Genomic DNA, 21,086 nt, shown 5'->3' on the forward strand with positions numbered 1-21,086 from the left:
ATTTACGAGCTCAAAGGGCTCTGACGGTCCATCCCATGGGCACAGAGAGGAGAAAAGCAATCTGTAGCTGGTGAAAGTCCTGCTGGCTGCACTCAAAATAATAAAAATGTCCTTTTCCGCAGCTTGGTGACTGAGCCACCAATCCCTTACATGAGAACTGATTCCTCGCAACAGTTCTGTTCCCTCTGGGGAGGCGGAGGAGGAAGTCAGAGCTGGAAAAACGGGACCATAGCCAACCCTTGAGAGTAATATAATAAAGAAAAGTGAGGGATGAGTCGTGTCTAGGACACTTATATTTCCCCCAGCAAACATGCAGCACCAGCTCAACTAACAGAGCCATAAACTCTCATCCCTTTAGCCAAGGATTGTGCTACTGCTATCAGTACTCTATAGGAGAAAGACAAACCACCTTGTTTTATGGCACAGGAAGAAAACATTTGGCACTTCTAGGAGGGTGCAAGCGCTACCCAACCCTCCCAGGGCGAAGGAAGGGACAAGGACCCTTCCGTATCACCCCCAGGGTGGTCACAACCTCCAGCATTTCTGCTGCCGAGAGGGCAAGAGCTTTGCTGCGTTTGGCAGGACGCGACACAGGAAAAGCCTTTCAGACAGAGACAAAGGCAGCCCAGAGGTTGGGGAGCTCCGGTTCTGCGCCGAGGCCCAAGGGAGGGAGGGAGAAAAGGAACAAGGAGCATTTAGCGCTGAAAGAGATTCCTGCTGGGAGAGGGTGGATTGAGCTGAACCATGGGCGAGGGGAAGTCTCAACAAAGCTGCTGGAGCTTGTCCAGCCCTGGTGGTGAACGGATGCTGCTGAGTTCACTTGGGGAGAAGACAGAACCGTTTGATACAAGTGTTTTTTTGTTTTTTAATAAATCCATTTTGCTTGTGAAAGAAAGCAAACAAATGTCATCTGAGGAGTCGCATGCTCACATAATAATCTTCCTTTCTTTGGCTCAGAAAAGAATATTCCTGTGTTCGGTCATCGCTGTGCATTTTCCATATTGCCCCTAGAAAAGCTTGATGCTGACCCAGGAAGGGAGATGCTTTCTGAGGGGCAGACAAGTGATTTCTGCTCTGAAGTTGCTTAGCGAGCTGGATTGGAGCACGTAGGACGGGAAAACTGTCACTTGTGGGAAAGTGCAAATGGAAGTGCCAAGGTGGCATCTTGCAGCTGTATCATTCTTTTGCAAAAGAGATATCCAGAACAGAAAGGAAGGTAGAGAGCCAGGCACGTTACCAGCTCTCCGCAGCAGCGCTGTGCTCCGGTGAGCTGAGGGCGGCAGCTGCTGCGTGCTGGGTACCAGATGATCTTTGTCGGCCGTGTGGCTGATTCATCAGCGTTAGCGCACGTGGCCGCCCTGTGCAATGGTCTGCACGGGGAATCCATCACTTCGAGCTGCTCAGCTCAGCATTTTGGCTGAGAAATGACTTGCGGTGAGCTGAAGGGAACAAGAATGACGTTGAACAAGAAATGGGTAAAGTCCTGACTGCTCGGGCAAGCAGAGAAGCCCATTTGCCCTTGGGATGGGGCATTTTTGAAGCCAGCTGGTTTACTGTCAGTCAGGCTGTGGAATCCCCGTGATGCTGATGTTCCTTACTGGTTTTACCACGGTTTGCACAGCCGTTCCCATGTTGCTGGTCTGAAACCTCCAAAAGGGCTGTGCGGAGAAGAGACGCTTCAATACTATTCCCCGACCTGAGCTACCTGTCCTCACCGAGCCACTTTTCTGACGGGATTTTCCTTTCCATATGCACTGAAATTGCAGTATTGGAAGATCAAGGGTGCTGTGACATTGTGGGGCTGCTTCCCTTTTCTCTCAAGATTTGGGAAGCTGCTCATGTACTATGGGCAGAAGTGGGAAATAGTTTGTGGCATCTCCTGCCAGAATTTCCCCCCCGTGCTGTAATGATGAGTGGAGAAGAGTATAAACTGCTTTCTGTAGAGCATCTCCCCTCTGCTTTGTGCACGTGTTACGATCCGCAGATCGATCAGTGAGAAATCCACATGCTCAGGGTGCTGTTGTCTCCTTGAACGTTTGGCTGTGGGTTTCCAAAGAGAAGCTGAAGAGAAACCTGTTATCATGAGATACATTACATAAGGAATGCATTAAAAGAGCTAAGGGTGGATTTAATCTTTAAGCCATTAAATCCTAGAGTAATTTAGGTTGGAAGAGACCTCTGGAGGTCATCAAATCCAATGCCCTTCTCAGAGCAGGTCCAACTAGATCAGGTTGCTTTGTGCCTTGATTCTACAGCTCAGACTAGCAATCAGTGATGGGGAATTCAGAGTGTGGGGAAAGGACTTGGTAAACTCAAATAATAAATTCCTTCTTATAATTTGAAGATAAATGAGAAGCAGTACTGGAAAAAAAACCCAACCCTGTACTTATGTATATATAGCAGAGTGCATAAAAGCCGTATCTGTCATTGTATGTATCATGAAGAGAGGTGCCAGTTTTTGCTAAATATTAATGTCAATGGAGCACCATGCAACCAAAATACAAAGTCTTATTCATCTTGCTTCAAAACTCTGTCTAAACATCCACCTCCAGCCTCACAAGAGGAGGGCAAGAGCCATAAACTGACATTTAGCAGGTTTCAGACAGACACTTGGATATTTCTGGAGCTGTGTAAAATGTGCGACACGTTATGAAAGCTGTTACCAAAGCTAGAGCTAAGCCAAGCTTAGGCGCAGGAAAGGAGCTGAAGCTGATAGAATTGAGGACAAATTAATGTGTTTGAGCAATCATTAGGCTCAAAAAGGGAAAATACATTTTTTTTTAGTGGAGCCTTTGAAAAAAAACAAGTGAGAATATATCAATGAGGAGATGATGACCCTACATCTCAGCGTCATTTCAGTGTCACATCTTCAGAATCGCTGCTGTTCTACCTCAGTTTTTTACTACAGAAAACTGTTGTGTTCCCAGGATGAAAGAGCGTTGGCACATCTGCATCATGCTTATAGCCATCTGCAGGGAGATTTTAGTCAAGATTAGAAACACAGCTTATTCCATTATCCCGGAGCAAATACAGGAGACTCAAACCGCTAAAAACAGCTCTTCTATTGTCATTTCTCCATTAAGCAATTGGTCCAGTGGATCCCAAGACAGAGGCATTTTAATGATGAGTAAAATCCCCTCCACACTCCTGAGTTCACAAGAGTGACAGTAAATGAATTACTCTGTACAGAACACAACATGAACCTTAGGTAAGGTAATAAAAGCAATTAATGTATTTTTGAGAGGCTTTAAAATTACTTTCATAACCTGTTTTTGCCTGGGTTTCTCCCACTTATTAAAAACACAGCGCAGATGTGGGATTGAGCCATCAGTTTCCAGTGGGAGGAGATCAGCAGGAAAATGAATCCTATATGGTTCAGCGCCAAGGGAAGCGAGGAGATGTGCACATCTCATAGTAAGAGATGATGATCCGAGAGCAAAACGGCTGCTGGGTGCACAAAAGTGGTTAAAAAGAGGGAGCAGAAAGCATTATTGCTCCAGCAAGTGGATCAGTCTGGCGTACGGAATTAGCATCACACTTGCTATAAATAGATTTATCTAGGCCAGAATAAATCTCAGCTGTTTTGACCAGAATGACGAGTCACCTCTAAATGAAGCAGATCCTTGGAAATTTAGCTGTCCTGACCCCTCATTTCGCTCCGTTCTTCAGAGCAGAACCTCTCCCGGCCAAGGTGGAGCTGCGGCTTAGCGCTCGCCTTCTGGTTTTACTGATTCCCCATTCCCTTTCCCCAGCCCCACGGCCCATCCTTGCGTTTGGCCTTTTGCAAGTTCTCCCTCTGGATGTTATGCTTTTCTTCTGATTTATGGTTTCCTGTGGGCCCGGAGGAATGCGAGGCAGGAGTTGCGTTCCGCTTTGTCACTTCTGAGCAGAAAGGGAAACAGAGATTAGTAGCAACAGGTCTTGGTTTTTGCGGAGGTTTTGCAGGCTGATGGTGAAGCTCTAGGAAGGATCAGAGCTACCCTGTGGTGACAGACCAGAGACTAAAGTGCAGTAAATCCACAGGCTGGGCAGAAATCATGGCAGCCATTGTTCCTGTTTAGCAATAGCATAGACATAGGTGGTAACAAATGCAAAGAGCAGCCTTCTGTTTCTTAGTTCTGGTGATTTTTATTTCAGACAATCTGCCTTCTATTTCTTATTCCAGTTGATTTTTATTTTAGGCAATCTGACTGTGCAGAAACCCTCCACAAAACAGAGCAAAGACTTGGCAAGAAGGCGGAGTGAACCTTCCCTTCTGCTGCGGATCTGAGAACAAACGAGTCACCGCACAAAGAGCCTTAGAAATATGGAGATAAAGAACACAGAAAGCAGGATACTGTGTGTTATTCCTGCACATCCTCCGGGAGCATTGGTGGGTTTGTAGTGCTGCGGGATCATCCCTGTGTCTGGGATGGATGCAAAGTCCTGTTAGAGCATCACCCTGGGAGATGGTTCAGGGCACGAACTGCCAGATTGGAGCCCCTTTGGCTCTGGGTTGGGTGGAAAACTGGATTTAGGGCCTTTTGGGTTGGTTGGTGTGTCACAATCACCACGTATGAGGTTTTGGTCAGTTGTTTTCCTAGTCAGGCTTGGGTGATCTCAGTGATGGAGAATCCAGGCCCGTGGCTTGGCCTTGAGTCAGGCTCAGATCAAACCCAGGTGCTCCACCCCGCGTGATCTCTGTCTCCTTGGCCTCGTTCTTTCCAGGACATCTCATTCAGGGCTCTGCATTCTCATCTTCCCTTTGCAGTGGGATGTTGACCATATGAAAGGTGCTGACAAGACCTCCAGATCTCCTTCATAGACTTCTCAATGAGTTGTCCATGGGTCAGGATCTCTAGACACAACCTGTCTGTTATTAGAAGTCCTAAGCTCGTCCTTTGCCTTTCCTGTGCTAAGTACAGCCCAAAATTGTGCCAGGTGGCTGCATCTGTTTGAGGAGCATCCTTGGTCTGGCATGTGGTCAGCGTGTGCATGGCTGTTGGATGGCTGTTGGATGGCTGTTGGATGGATGTTGGATCACTGTTGGATGGATGTTGGATCATGGATGGATGGCCATGCTGGTGAGCACTACAGGTGGGTACCCAGCTTGGAGTTAAATCTTGCCAGCAGCTTGTATTAGCTGAACGCAGATGTGATTTTATTTAACCCAGTGCAGTTATCCTCCCTTTCTTCAAACAAGGCATGTGGTAAAATATTTCCCTTTTAGTCTGTTACAGAATTTTCAGAACAGAAATCCTCGCTGGGTGAGGGATCAGGCAGATCAATTCTATTCTTGGTTTGGGTATTGACCTTTTATTTTGACTTCTTTGGTCACATTCCCTCTCCCGTGCCTCTCTTCTGCTCTTTACCTGGCTTATCTACTTAAACTCACTGGAGGTGTGACAGTCTCCTTCTGTGACGTTATTTAATATCAAATATATAGAGTTTCAGTACACTTGGATGGTGCAGTTAGTACAGCAAGTAAAGCCAGCAATAGCATCCTTTTCTTTCCTTATATTTTCTGGGTGTGGCTTCTATATATATTTTGTAAGCATTAAGTATAATAGTAGCCAAAACAAGTACAGAAAGCATAGCCCCTGGCTTGACTAGTCATGTGAAGATATTAATAACCACGCACACAAAGGGAATGATTAAGGGCTAGGCAGCGTTCCTAATTGAATGCTTCTTCCCCATTCATGGGAGGAAGGGTGTGAAATCTTCCTGCTGCTTGCCAGCTCCTATTACAGAATCCGGTCACGAGCCCTGTTTGTGCGACAGGTTATTCTGCAACGCGGAGCCCGGTCACAGGGCAGGGCTGGGATTGCTGTGGAGCTGCCTGAGCACCTCGGGGTGCAGGTTTGCAGGAATTTATTGTCATTTTTCCCCCCAATTTTTATTGGAATGGGCTGAAAAATGGGTCAAAGAAACCTGTGCCATAGGAAATTCCAGAGTAGTTTTTCATTTGAAAGCAGTCGTTCCGTTTCCCGCTGGGTTCAGATCTTATTGTGAAACGTGGAGGTCAAAGGAGCTCAGGTTCAAAGTGCTGGAAGCAGAACGTACTGGTCCGTTTTTCCTTCCCGAATGGAATATTCCCAGTCTCAACACTGTCCCATGGAATGTTTCACTCTGATAAACCAGCACTTCCCAATGCCAAGGTGTTCTTTGAGAAAATGCTTCTGTGTCCAGAAAATTCCCAGGCAGCTCTATATTTAATGTAAAGTTCAGAGATTCCGTGCCACCCCAGGCTGCAGTGCAGTGCGTTAACTCTTGTCCCTACTGATGGCATAAGCAAAGCCTTTGATGTGTCATCCCTCCTACTCAGCCCTGAGCAGGAGAACCTGTTTCACAGGCAAAGGAAGCATTTGTTCAGACACATCAGTTCTAGCCAGTGCTTCTCAGAAGTTTCTTCAGCCTTTCCTCTCAGATTAGTGCATCGCTGTGTTATCCAGACCTTGTAAATAAGGATTGAGAGAGTTCTTCCTACAGTTCTTTGTTCAGGAATTAATCTCATTTTAGAGCTGGTGATCCAAGGCTACAGTTTTAAAGGCATTTGAGTGCCTATGGAAATCTCTTAAATCCCAATATTGAGTATACACAGGCTGAAGTATATAAAATATCTTATAAAAACAACAACAAAGGTAATTTTAGCTAGTTCTGCTGGATTTTGCACTGGAACAGAGTAGAGCCTTCAGTGTCGTGGCGATGACAAGATACAGAAGGGGAGGGTTACGTGGGTGTTTTGGTAGTTGCTGTTTGGAACAGGTATCTGGAGGGGCAGAGAGATGCACAAAGCACTGATTGACTCTGAGGGTTTGGTCGTGTAAGTCTGTCCTCACACAAAGGTCAGTGTGTTTAAAGAGTCGGAAAAGTTTAAGTTAAACCAAATTAAATAGCGTAGAACCAAACAAGAGCATTAAAATTTGCCTTTGTATATCAGTGTAGCTCCCAGTGGCTTCTGCAATGGTAACTAAATACCAGGCTGGGTTTGGGTTGTGTTTACATTTGTGGAAGCTTGCTGAATTTATTGGGCTGATGTAAATGCAGGAGGTTTAGGCTGGTGGGGGTAGAAGCGAATGGCCTAAAAGAAAACCAGAACAGTCACAAAAACAAGTCTCATTCAGTCCTGAGTTTGCTTTGTGGTTTCCTTGTGAATCAGAGAAGAAAAAGGGAGTGGGAGGAGGGGAGAGAAAAGACGTTCAGAACCTAATCCAAAACCAACCCCTTCTCTCCCCCTGGCCAATATCTCTCATATAAGACATTTGTTTCTTCTGGCAATAGCAGGAAACCTTTCCAGACATTGTCCTCTGAGAACCGCTCAGTATTTGCAGTTTAAAAATGCAGTGCACATGTAAATATGTGTGCACTGAGAAAGAAGAAAAAATAACTGTTATTGTAGCAAAAATGACAGTTTATATTAATGTTTTTTTGCCCTGAGAGTTTACACATAGGAAGTTTGGTTTCCCGATCTGCAGGGCTTTAATGCCTAAAGCAAATTAAAAGCTAATTGTGGTACAGGAGGAGCACAGTGCCCATGAAACTAATGGTGTTCCATGTCTTTATGGCTTCATGGCAAGACGGGGACTGCTCTGAAAAATAAGCTATCAGCCAGCACGTTCTTTTAAATGGCCTATGTGCTCTTATTGTTTCCCTTTAAATCCAGCGAGCTATAATGCATTAAGCAAAGGCCCATTAGTGCTGCGGAAAGATTGGGAGGGCTGGGGCACAACCTGTTTTAGTAGATATAAAAGAAAATTAATCAGCTAATACAAAGACACCTAAGAATGCCACACTGCCCGTTACCCTGGGATCTGTGGCATGGCTTGTTTTAACTGTGCTGCGTGTAAACCGGTCAATAGGATTATTTTGGAGGCCACACTAATTAAGGGATTATCCAATGAAAGTGGTAGATGCTCTCTCTGCCTTGGATAATGGGACGCTGCTCCTTCTGTGCCTGGGGTAGCGGTTCAAGGACTGCGTGTCTGATGGGAATTTGCTTTGAAGCCGCTGGTTTTAACTGGAAATGCATATGCCGAGGGGACTGGTGCATCGTGCAGAGCTGAAACATGGACACCCCATCTCCGTGTGGCTGTTTGAATGAGAGGCATTCCCAGTGAGCTAGAACTGGTCTGGAGCGACCAGCTGGAGGTTTCTGGTTTGGTAATACAAGTTGATTTGGTCCTAACTGTCCCTTCTGCTTGCAAGCTGCAAATCTGCAAATGTCATTTGGCCATTGATTTTGATGATTATGTTTAGCCTAGCAACCTTCTTCAGATTTCCCTGTTTTACCGGTATCATAGCACTTCTCTGCTTACAGGAGGGTTTGAGCAGCAGGACCAAAGACGCCTGAACCTCTAGGAGGGAGATTTTCCAAGTGGCTCAGCATGATGGGCAGAAAACACTTCAAAAGGCAGGTCACAAGTGTCAGTGCCAAGTGCCAGATAGATTCATAGAGTCATTTTGGTTGGAAAGGACCCTCAGGATCATCAAGTCCAACTGTTAACCCATGTCCCTGAGAACCTCATCTCAGGTCTGTTCAACCCTCCAGCGTTGGTGACTCCAGCACTGCCCTGGGCAGCCTGTTCCAATGCCCCACAGCCCTTTCCAAGAAGAGATTTCTCCTGATATCCAACCTAAACCTCCCCTGGAGCAACCTGCAAGTATAAAGCAAAACCCAGCGCTGAAGAGCCCAGCAAGGCTCAGCTTTGGCAGAGGGTTGGGAAATCTCGCCAGACGGGGAGAATCGTAGGGAGCTGGCCAAGGGGAACACGGCTCCAGTGTTGGGGCTGCACAATGGAGTTCCTGTGGCGGTGGCCACAAGGGAGGCCATTGTCTGCCCTCCCAAGTGTGCCCGGGCTCCACGTGCTGAGCCATTAGCAGCTCGGCTAATGAGTTCAAAATGCACCGGCAAGGCTGGGGACAAGTAGCAATCAGTGCAAGATGATACTGCTCCCGGAGAATGGGCCCTGTGTGGTTTGTCTGTTCCGGAGCTAATGGGAACAAGAGATGAAGTGTGCCTGTGTTTGTGTTCAGGAGGCCAGGGCGATATTTATCACTGCCCTTGAAGCAAAGGGACACCTGCCACTGGCAAATGAGGACGTTTCTGTGTGTGACTTTCTCGCCACAGTCCCTCTTTCTCTCTTGTTTGGCACTTCAGGCCGTCGAGGGACAAGAAGGGTTCGGAGCCAGGCCAGGTGCACCATCAATGCCCACGGTTCCCAAACCCCAACAGGCAAAGGAAGCAAAGGCACGAGCTAGTGAATCCTCCTGGAAAAACCCATTTTTGGCAGCAAGGATGGAGCCAGCGCTGGAGGATGGGCTCCCAGCTGCTGTAAATCAGCAATGCTTCACATCGGCTTTGGATGAACTCAGTCTCTGCCCTGAGAGAGAACAGAAGCACTTTCTCCCGCTTTCTCGCACTTCCTTTGCTAATCTCCCCTTGCCTCTCTGCACTGTTTTCTTGGTCCCTCTCCCCAACTTGCAGCTTCTCTTATTATTGCCAATAAATCTTTTCCCCTTCCTGTTCCCCGGCTCCCATCAATCGCTCTGCGATGCCTTCACGTTCCAGCTCGAGGCTTCAGCCGCACAAGCTCTGCATCCTCTGCATTGTGGTCGTGCATGTGTGAGAGGGTGAACGTTCAGGAGTAAGACAAAGTGTTCTCCGCAGCAATAACCGCGATAGACTAAACAAAATCTTGCACACATGTGCAGCCCAGCTCTTTCTGGTCGGATGCAGGAGGCTTGTGCAGCACAGCAGAGTCCACCCAACATCTGCCAATGGGGCTTTGTTTCCAAAATGGCTTTTCTGTGGAATTCTAGTGGGTCTACCTGCCACTCCACGCCGGTACCGGCCAGGTGCGAGGCTGCACGGTTTTGCATGAAACAGGTTTGTTTTCTAACCAAAAACCTGTTTAATCCCTATGGATGTCAGAATATTTCCCTCTGTGTTCTTACATGATGAATTCGATGTAATCAGCGACAGGGTATGCAGCCTTCATTTTCAGGGTCTAATTCATCGCTCGGCCAAATCCACCTCTCGTGCCATAGCGCTCATTCCGTTAGGTCACTGGGGGTTAGGAGTATATCATTAGTTTGTGGTATTTAATTTTTTTAAAGTTGCAGCCCTTGGTAATGTGATCACACAGGGCCCAGAGAAAACAAAGACTTAATGCTTCCAGAGAAAAGCCCAAAGGCAAATAAATAAGGATTTAGTGCTTCCTATTTTGAGATATGTCATGCATTTGAAAGTGTGTCTGCTGGAGTCACAGAGCAGTGCAGTTCCACGGGCAAGGACATCTGGGGTGTCCTCGCATGGGGCAGTGCCAGGAATGGAAGAGACACAACGGTCATGCAAACCTCCAAAATACCTCGGCCTCGGTTTTATGCCTGGTTTAATGTTTGTTTGTTTGCGTAAAAGTACAGTGAACATATTTTTATTTACATGAATTTATCAACCTGAATGTAAGCAGCTGTGGCTTGGGGCAGCAGCTCTTGTCCTCGCTCTGGCTGGGCTGGCCTGGGATGCACGGCTGCGATAGAAACTGGCTCTGTGTCTGGCATTTTGTGGGACTCCAGTTTGGTGGTGCGCACAGCCCTCGTGCTCTGCACCAAACTGCTCTTTAATGCCAAGCAATGTGGATGGAGCAAGCCTACAAAAAACAGCGAGTGCTTCACATTCCCACCTTAGCATGAGGCTCTTCCGTGTCCCACCACTGGGACAGCGAGGCACCCAGGGGTTGGAGGGCAGCAGTATGTGACATTAACTCCCTGGTTTGCTCCGGCATATCTCTGGATCTAGTTCATCCCACCGGCTATACCAGTGCAACTGGTTTTGCAAAGACGTTTCTTTACTCTGATTCCTGTTCCAGCTTAGCAAACATGTGCTGAACACGAGGTGTGTATGTGGAATCCCACTGCCTTTGGTGGGAGAGGCAGGTTTAAAACCAAGGACTTTGCATGCACGTACATGCCCCTAAACCCTCGCTGGCTCAGGGCCTTTTCCTCCAAGGCTTTGCCAGTGGAAGCCTTGATGTTAACCCACCTTTGGGAGCTTTTTCACTGGGCGGCGATTGCCATCAGAGCATAAAACAGTGCCCTGGGTGTCAGTGCACTCACACCTCTCACTGAATTGCTGCGTACGCATGTGTGGGTATTTATTTTCCCTTCCTTAGTGTTTCTGTGTGGCGCACGAGGCTATTAGGATGTTATGGACCTGTGGTGAGACCTCAAGCCCCAAAACCAAACTTTCTCCTCGGGTATCACGGTGCTACGCCAAGGATCCCGGCCAGGGGGTGTTTGTAATAAATATGGATTGGGCTGCATTCAGCCCAGGCAAGCGGGCTCCAGGCTGCTGGGTGGTTCATGCACATATTCATGCTGTGGTGGGTCCTGCGTGGTGCTGGAGCTGCAGAGGTGGCCGGGCAGGGGACATCTGCTATGCAGCAAAGCAGGGCTGCGGAGACGAGTAGCTGGAGATATCTCTATCTAATGCCTGTTCTCATCTGTCTCCATCCATCTCTCCATTCAGCTTTGTTCTTCCAGTCGCCACGCTCCTCTCTCAGCCTGAAATGCTGGATGGGACAAGTGTGGAAATAGCCCCTTTCAAGACCCTTCAAGTCTGATGGCAATTTAATTAGTGCTGCTGCTTCTCATTCATTGGACTGAGTGTGCTTCATCCGAGCACCTCGGAGTTCCTCCCTGACAGCAGCACGGCCTCTTGGCCGCCTTGCACAGAGCCAAGTGCTGTGAACTGGGGTTTCTGAGGAGCTATGGAACAAGGACCAGCACTCCAGGGAGGCAGTTGTATTCACAGGACAGCAACCCAGCGAATCCAGGTGCTGTATCCCACCTCTCCACACTTGCTGTGACCCCATAAACCCAGTAAGATGGTCCTGGGGCGTGCTTAGGGAGCATTTGATATTTAGCCTGTCTTACCTGGCTCCTCGGATGTTTATCATTTGCCACCTTTGATAAATTCCCCCAGAATAACCTGGGCACAGCAACAGAGGTGCCGGGTTCTGCCTATGGAAGCAGTCGCTGATTCATATTGTGCATGAATCTGGCACAGAAAGGGACGCATCACGCTGCTCCCCTGTGGGTTATAATGATCCTAATACAGTGCCAGGACTCTTTATGTTGGTGCAACACAGACGTCGGTTTGGGGATGGAAAAAGAGAGAATAATCTTTGGTCTGGTGTTGCTAACACCTTGGAACAGGATGGCCCTAAGAAGGGGACATCTCTGAAACTGCAGGTAGCCGTAGATTCTCTGCTTACGTGGATGCTGCTGCTTTGGAAGCCAGAGAGCAAAAGCATCACATGTGCCAGTTCCCGGCGTAATTACTCAAAATCTAGGTCAGCGTTTGCACTGTGTCGAGCATTTGTGCTCGGGAAGGCTATTGACTCGTCAGCACCGGGGACGCGTTAGCAAATCTCTGGCGATATTAACAGAAATCTGTTCGCCGTATCTTTGATCCAAAGGCCTTTGAATGCGGGGTGGTTGTCATTAAGTGGAGTTGGCTGAAAACAGCTCCGTCTTGCTTTGGGGAAGCCAAGGCAGGGAGCGACGATGAGTTATTTTTGATGACATGACTGAGCTGTTGTAAGGATACAACTCCAAGCACCGGCTCCCAGACTCCTGCTCCACGTCAGCCTAGTTAGACCCACCCTTGGAATACACTATTCCGAGGCATTAACTCCAGCTGCAGCAAGGCTTCTCTCCCGCGCTGTAAGCACAGCAGTGATATACATACCAAAGAACCAGATAAATATTTACTTTTCCTTTGTGTGAGCGCTGCAGCCAGCAGGGACCGCGCAGCTCCCTCCCCCTCTGCACACAGAGCAGGGAGCTTGCAGGGAGGCAGAAAAGGGGATAAATAACAAGGGAACAAGAGAACGCTTCCCAAGAATCTGAAGAAAGCAAATGAACCTGCTCGGAAGCTTAATAAGGGTGAGTGAGAGCGGGTAGCAGCAGGCTCAGGGGCTGATGTCTCTCTTGGTCCAGACTGGTAACAGTAAAAACAGGAACCCTCAAAAGTATCAGCAAGATGAGATTCCATCCTCCTGGTGCTAAATGTGGAGTTTTGCCGTTGTTCCACAGAAAGAGAAATGACGCTTGCACTTCGAGAACTTGCTGCTCTGAAGTTTAGGCATTACCGAAGTCTTCTATTCAACTGAGCTTGAATCTAGTTTGTGCAGCTTAATCCCAAATTAACACTTTTAGCTTTAGGCATCCCACTGCTGTGTGTGTCATTGGGGTCTGTGTAATTGTCAGGTGTGCGTGGCAGGGATGGATTAGTGCTCAGTGTAGTAAAAGGCACATTTAGCAACCGGATTTGGTGGAGATGGAGTGTGTTTGCCACATATTCTTGCTGGCTTCTGGTTGGCTTCACTCCCTGTTCTTCCCAGTTTTAGGTTGACTCTTCCAACAGGAGTCCAGTTTAAGACTGGGACCAGGACTCAGCATATAAGGCTCCGTTCATGTTTTCAGAGGGTTTCAGGAGGGGCTGAATGTGTGACGTGTGTGTTTGAAATGATGCTGAGCTGGTATTTAATGACACTGTCCAGTTTTATTACTCCTTAGAACTTCCGTCTCTAACACTATGCTGTACACTCTGCTCATTGCCTTTGGAAACCTTTGACTTAACCATCTTGTCACCAGTCCCACGTTATTTCCATGAGCAAATGCGCAAAGCCTTGCGAATCCAGCTCTCGTTTTGAAGGGGAAACCATCGCAGTGGCAGGATCCGGTTGTCATGGATACCGTCACCATGGAGCTGTTGCCATGGCGCCGTCTGCTCACATTGACACCGAGATGCAAAGCACACTTATTCTTTTGAAGAAAGGAGGAAGAGCAGTGAATACTAGAGGGCACAGAAGCTTTCAGAGGGGTATTTAGGAAGGTTAATAACTACTTTGTTTTGGAGATTTGCTGACTCTGCTGTCTGTCTGTGTCAGGTTCATTAGTTTTCTCTTTTGCATCTTGCAGTAAGAGGCAGCAGAAGGAAGTGAGACTAATGCGCTTGCTGTAGGCTCAGCCCAGCCGTATTTCACCCTGCATTGAAAGCAGCACTTTCCTCTCTTGCAAAAATTGAGTGACTACTAGTAATCAGGGCTTGGCTTTTACCCCATCGCAGTTTAAACCTCCAGAAATACTTCATCTTGCAGACGATGAGGATATGGAGGTGGAACTTGAAATCCCGTCTTCCCCGGCAGGTCCCCTTTCCTTGAAGGAACACACTCACCTTATTTTAATTTCTAGAGGGAGCCTCTGCTCCTCACAAAGGTGCTTTGGCAGCTCTTAGTGACCTTGTCAGGCTGCTGATGGTTCTGGAAGAAGGAGCTGGATGAGAAACGACTCGTGTCTGTGCCAAACCTCCTTGTGTTGTGAGGGCAGAGCTGACCCCACCAGGGCAAGCGCTGCTTTCGTTCCGTTTCAAAAAGAACGCAGGTTTAATAAATAATAATAAGAACAACTCCGCTTTGCACACCTACAGCTTCTGACTCTCTGAACGTTTGCCGCTGCTCTTTGTTAAATTCTCCAAACACTTCTGTGAGAGAGGGGAGGATTCATTTTCCGCAGTGTTTTAATAGCGATAATGGGGCACAGAGATTGCGGCGAGTGGCCTCCCGTGGGTGCTGTGGCTGTCAGGAACTGGATCCAGGGGCTCCTGTGTCCTGTCCTGAGCTCTGCAAAGCCCACGTTTCATTCCATCCCACGGCATTAAACCGACCATGAACAGCACCGCGGTGACATGTCGTGTAGGGCCCTTAGCAACCTGATTCGGAATTATATTAAACAGCGATCTGAATGCTCCAGGTGGCTGAACAACATTGGCTTTGAGCTGAAGGTGCCAGTGGCTCGCTTCCAAACACATCAGGCTCACGAGGCAGCCCTTTCCCTGGCCACAGAAGACGTTTCTGTGGAGGAGTTGTCCCTGCAAGGCATGGATTAGCTGTTTCTCTGGATTTCACAGGCATTCTTGTTGCTGCTGGCAAAGCGGGGCTTATGCACATGTGCATGCAAGCGCAAGGCGCGTTTTGTAGGAATCGCCCACTCGACATGTGGATCAGGTACAGCACAAGGTGTAAAAGCACTGCTTCACAGTATCACAGTATCTTTGGGATTGGAAGGGACCTCAAAAGCTCATCCAGTCCAATCCCCCTGCTGGAGCAGGAACGCCCAGGTGAGGTCGCACAGGAACATGTCCAGTCGGGTTTGAATGTCTGCAGAGAAGGAGACTCCACAACCCCCCTGGGCAGCCTGTTCAGTGCTCTGTCACCCTCACTGAGAAGAAGTTTCTTCTCAAATTTAAGTGGAACCTCTTGTGTTCCAGCTTGATCCCATTACCCCTTGTCCTATCATTGTTTGCCACCGAGAAGAGCCTGGCTCCATCCTCATGGCACTCACCCTTTATATATTTATAAACATTAATAAGGTCACCCCTCAGTCTCCTCTTCTCCAAACTAAAGAGCCCCAGCTCCCTCAGCCTTTCTTCATAAGGGAGGTGCTCCACTCCATTAATCATCTTTTTTGCCCTGCGCTGGACCCTCTCCAGCAGTTCCCTGTCCTTCTGGAACTTCGGATGCCATGCTCCTGTTTCATGTACAACTCGTCCAAGGCAAGGTTTGAACCCGAGCGAGCCTGCCTGCATCCGAGCCAACAGCTGGGAACAGCTGGAAACAGCTGGCCTGCAGGTTGGGCTGTTTTCAGAGTGCAAGGGCTGTGCGTCTCCTCTCCAGCTGGGGGAGAGTTTTGTGCACAGCAACACAGGCGGCTTGTGAGCTCTTTACTTGGGGTTGGGCTGGATGAGCTTTGAAGGTCACTTCCAACCCAAACCCTGCTATGATTCTATACTTGACCGGTTCAACAACCTGTAATCTGCACACAGGAAATAGCCCTGTGTTTTTCCGAACTTCGATACAGAAAATAAATCTCAGTCTGTGTATTGTTGTGCCTCAGTTTCCCTCCCGGAAAAATGATGAAAACTAAATGCACTTCCCAAAGAAAAATAAGAGCGTGTTTAAGTCAGCTTTGCGCGTTGCTTTAACAGCTGCAAGTGTAAGTAGTTGCTATTATAGCAGCTAATAATTCGCGTGACATTTTGTGTTCTTTTGTTTCTCTTCTTTGTGTAGTTGCCAGAGGTAACCAAGCATTTTTAGGTCTTTTTATTACATTTTAATAGCTAGTTTGCTGCTGGATTTCTGCCGTGCTTGCCCTCGTGTAGAACACGTGTGTGTTTGTGTGAAAGGCACTCGGTTCACAAAAAAACATGGAGAAAAAGAAATGAGAAGAATGCAGACAGAGAAATGTCTGCTGATCACGTCTAAGCTGGCTAATGACATGATACAGCTTAATGCTAAGGTTTACTAGTCGAATATGTGACTGATCTTTGCTGTAGTCAGCTTGTCACCTGAGGATCCCTGGAGTTTGCCAAACATGGATTAATCACTGAATACTCACAGTGCCACTGCAAAGCAAATGTTTATCAATTCAGCAATGGGGAAGTCAAGGCTAAAGAGATGCCTTACGTGGCAGCTAATAACAGCTTTGTTAGACCTGCTCGTTGCTCCACTCGTCATAAACCATCTGGTTTTTTAGGGCTATTACTCAGCAGAGTCAGAAGCAAATGGTGATTAATGACAGTCTAACTAAAAAAAGGGCCTTGTGGTGGACCGGTGCCCATCAGTCAGGATGTCATTGTCCCTCTGGTTTTGTCCATCCTCCTCTGCCAGCTCTGTCCTTCTAACTGCACCCCAGGCACAGCTTATGAACCGTATATCTGGGCACCCACACAGTGACATTCAGCCTGAGCTTGGAGTGATGCCAGCGATGTGATTCCTGCATCTGTTTGCCAGGGGCGCTTTCTTGCCTTGATCCCTTTTGAGATGCGGGCGATGATTCTCTTGGTGCTTGGCTGGGCCCATCCAATGGGTGTTTGGAGGGTCAGGTCACTGGAGGGGAAAGGCAGATGTGTTCTTCCCGCAGACCCTGTTCTCTGGCAGCAGTGTAGCTTATTATTCCCGTCCCCATGGGATGTAAAAATGCTTCTGGGAAGATTTTTGTCACATACAAACCATGCTTCTGAATGGCTTCTTTAAAGGACAAAGGAAAATTGACAATGCAAAACCCTCTGGACTCTTGGGAATTGCTGATTTCTCTGAGCAAGGAAGTTCAAGCCTCATGTCTCCAGTTGGAAAGGCTCTGCTTTGCACTGCACGCCGAGCGGATGAGCTCAACCAGCAGATTGTGGATTGTTTTCTCTCCCCTCATGGCAGAAATAGCCCAAGGCCTGGAAAAGCATTAGCAGGAAAAGCTCAGCACCAGGAAGCACGAAGGGCACCCAGCCAGGACATCACTACACGGCTTTTCGCTGCCCAGCAATCGGGACGTTGCGTTTTTGGGTGACGGGATTCAATTCCCTCCTGTCAGAAGCACTTGGTTTCCCAGCCAGATGCCTCCAGCATCCTCCCCATGCACCCACCACAGCTGCTGCCTCTGCCCGCGGGTTTCAGTTGGCGACAGAAATCGCAAGAGCTGTGGACACAGCAAGCATATAGATTCCATAGGGATCATATCTGCCTGCTCATCTCGCTCCTGTACCTGGGTGGGATGGAGTGGTGGAGGTGCTGGGGTGGCATTACTCATCCCCATGGAGTTAGTCCAGGTTCTCAGCTCGCTTGTGTAACTGCAAGAGTTTTGCCTTTTATCTGCGACGTGCTGGTGGAACGGTGGGAGGATTTAAATTTGGGAATAACATTGGTGGAGAATTTAGCCCAGTGTTTGTAAGTAGTTGCACTGAAACCTGGTATTTCTCCGGGGAAGCGTGATCCATGGGCTCTGCAACTGCATCACTGGGCAGCATAAGGACATTTTGAACCCCAAAAGCCTAGGGATGGACTTAGGCATGTTGTACCCTTGAAGGATGGGAAATCAGGTGTTAAAGAATCTGGTATAATCTCTTTCCCAAAGCTTTCTCCCTCTCTGGAACACATATTGGTCCTGTCCTGGCTGTGTGAAGCAGAGCCTGACAAGAGGGATCTCACATGGCTTTTAGCGCATCACCGCCTGGTTTGCAATGGAAAGGGTGGAAAAATCTTCACATTTGCTTCCTGCAATGAAGCTGGAACTCCATTACAGTCCTGGAACTGAACAGGTCCCTGAGATCGCTGTCCTTGAAACCACACGCTTGGAACCTTTTTATATCAAGTCTGTACACCAAATATAAAGCTCAAGTTTCATGCTCTCCTAGCCATGGTCAGTTATATTCATACCCTAGTGGATACCAGACCCAAAATGTCTTCGTCCTGCACACAGAGTCCAAATATATCAGCGCCTTTTCTTAGGCTGTGATAAAAATGGGGAGTAAATTATAGATGCTCTCTCCACCTCCTGGCAGGAAATTGGGTGCTCGACCGCCTTGCTACGGCAGCCGCTGGTGTCTGCAGGTTTAGCAATGGCTGCTCTCGCTTTCCTGAAATGAAAAGCATCCCCAGAAATCCCAGATCTCTTTTTTTAGCTGGTTATTATGTCCGGCTATCAGGAGCACGAAGAAACCAAGCGGAAAAATTGAATCTGGCAGTAAGAGTGCAATGCATGAAGGCACACGACTTCCAAACCCGGAGAACAAAAATAGCTGCAAGAAAAAAGTTTGCCTAAAAGAAGCTCTTTAATTATTCCTTTTCTTGCAAAAGCTTTGCCCCCGGCACAGCCGGGCTGCCATTCGTATAGGACAGCTGTATGTGTTGCAGTAAAGCTTGAGCACTGCATTATTAGAGAGAGAGAAGCTTATTTTTTTGGCTGTGTTTTCAAAGAGCCGGTAGCAGATCGATGGCGGCCAGAGCCCTGGGCATGGGGGGTTTGTACTTTGAGAATGAGTCACTGGGATTTCATTTTCGGTCCGGCTGATGCGGCGGTGAAGGAGTTTCCATTCCTGCCTGGGTTCCTGGAGGGCTGGGAGAATCCGCTGAATCCGTGTCTTAAGTCTTTACATCATTCCCCAGCACGTGCAAGTTGACGATTTTGAAGCTTATGAGGAGCACTGAGACTATTGCAAAGCTTTGAAATGCTCGTTTGTGCTGAAGGTGGCCATAACATACATACAAGTACCGTGCTGGTGGCAGAAATATAGATTTAGACCCCAGCTTTGTCACCTTTTGGGCTTTCTTCTTAAATTGGGGTTGTGAGTGTCCTCTCCTTTTGCTGAGATATCGGTATTGATTCCTGTGTCTCTAAGTCACGTCTCTCCCCTGTGCTCCTTCAGCTGGCTCGTGTTCAGTGCTGGATATTTTAAAGCCTGAGTGTGTATTTCAGGAACCAACCTTTTAAATTACGAGCCCACAAACTTAAGGAGCTCCTCACGGTGAAATTTGGGATGCATACCCCTGGTGCGTGAGGTTTACCACATCTCCAGGTGTGCGGTTAAAGAAACAGCTTTCCCCGTGTGGACGTCGTACAGCTCTGCGTAGGAACGCTCTCAGGTCTACAGCGCTGGCTGCTGGACTCCGGCCTCAAACAGTGTCATTTCATTCCACACGGCCGGGTCTGGGAATGCCGCTTGCACATGGCTGATGTCATGTTAATATTCCGCTGTGCGAGGGAGGCCCGGTGACCTTTGCAGCTGGATTCTAACCGCCTCTGACTGCCACATCTGTCCGGTGACGTGGAAAGAAAACAGATCCGATAATCACCGAGCAGATTTATCCGTATGCAAGCAAAGCCCCGCGTGTGTGAAAGAGACTTATGGGGTTCAATGACAAAAGGACCAAGATGTCTTTCTGCTTGAGGTTCAAAGGACATCATTTGCCATGTGGCTGTGCTTTGGGCAGAGTTATTAGGCTATAAAATGGGTTTTGGAGGCACTGTGCCTGGTGTGAATGGATTGCTCAGGTGTAACAATGGTTATTTCTGTTCCACTTAGCATTACTACCAATTAACAACATCACGTGCAGAATCAGAACAAGGCCACTAAGTGATTATTCTGTGTGTTAGTACCATAGCACACCCGAATTTCTCCGTGACACTGACAGAAGGCAGGATAATCTCCACCTCTTTTCCCAGCCCTGTGCAATTCATTCCTGATGAGGTGTGATCCTTCTGTCAAGTAATTAAGTCTTACATAGGAGTAGGAGTGGGAAGGATGGATCCCTCTGATCACCACCAGTACTTGTACCTTGGTCGCTATGATCTTTACTTATCTGGGACTTCCCGGCTTCTTCCCCAGTCATCACAAGCAGTCCATTAATCACTTCTTCTTGCTGTTGTCATTGCAGGGCGACCATTGATGAAGTGGAAACAGATGTTGTGGAGATAGAGGCAAAGCTTGACAAGGTAAGACGGGGCAGCTTAGCGTGATGATTTGAAGAGGGACTGATGAGTTTCTGCTTCGGAATATGACCCCGCCAACCTCCTCCGAAAATGAACCTGTCAGAAAAATAACGTATAAAACACGGGGCTTGTCAACAGGACCATGTCTCCCTCTACTGACAGGTGCCCATCAGGGCTCCTGTGTGACTGCCAGGGGACAGGAGGTCCAGACTTGGGCTCCTAATTCTGCATGATGACCTTGTTCTGGTCCTGGGTCTCAGGGATTGACGCTGCTTCTCCTGCTGTGACAAGTTATTTTGGTGCTGTCCCTTTCCCCTGTTCTCTGTCTTGCTTGTGATGTTAAGCTGCACAGTTTGGCCACCACCGTGTCAGCTCAGGGACCCCAGGAGCCCAAGGGACCAGGTTGATGCTGGTGGCCACTGCCTGATGTTCAGCCCAGCTGTGCGCCACAGCTGTAATCTACACTGGAAATACCCTCGCAGGCACCAGCTTGGCCAGTTTGCGTTTATTCTGGTGATTCTTTATGTCCAGTTGGTAGCTCGAGTCTAAGTCAGAAGCTTTATGATGGAAGGTGGCTCTTCCACCTCCACTCCTCCTGATGTCTGAGGCATCAGCCAAGTTGTTTCTAAATGAGAACAAAGAGAAATGAAGGAGAGGAGCTGGAAGGGCCGTTGGCTTTTTCTCTGCGAGGTTTCCCAAAGCTTTCAAGGGATGAAACTCCCGCATCTGATGGAGAAATGGGCTTTGTTGAAGTCACAAGCCCTAGGCAAAGCTGTGTCCTA

At 48.0% G+C, this 21,086-nt stretch overlaps 1 protein-coding gene across 7 annotated transcripts in view; it reads left to right on the plus strand.

The window, feature by feature from the left end:
• Positions 1-21,086, plus strand: part of ACAP3 (ArfGAP with coiled-coil, ankyrin repeat and PH domains 3) — a 62,818-nt gene that overhangs the window by 9,692 nt on the left and 32,040 nt on the right. For 4 of the 7 annotated variants that reach the window (XM_065037888.1, XM_065037891.1, XM_065037892.1 and 1 more), the window contains exons 1-3: positions 5,037-5,076; positions 9,137-9,173; positions 20,250-20,307. In XM_065037888.1, the coding sequence (XP_064893960.1) occupies positions 5,052-5,076; positions 9,137-9,173; positions 20,250-20,307 (120 nt within the window). In that variant the 5' untranslated portion in view covers positions 5,037-5,051. Of the gene's footprint in view, positions 1-5,032; positions 5,077-9,136; positions 9,174-20,249; positions 20,308-21,086 lie in introns of those variants that run through there. The other 3 variants (XM_065037890.1, XM_065037894.1, XM_065037889.1) reach the window with 2 other exon arrangements.

This window comes from Columba livia, chromosome 21 (assembly GCF_036013475.1).
Source record: "Columba livia isolate bColLiv1 breed racing homer chromosome 21, bColLiv1.pat.W.v2, whole genome shotgun sequence".
NCBI classification, from domain to species: Eukaryota; Metazoa; Chordata; class Aves; order Columbiformes; family Columbidae; genus Columba; species Columba livia.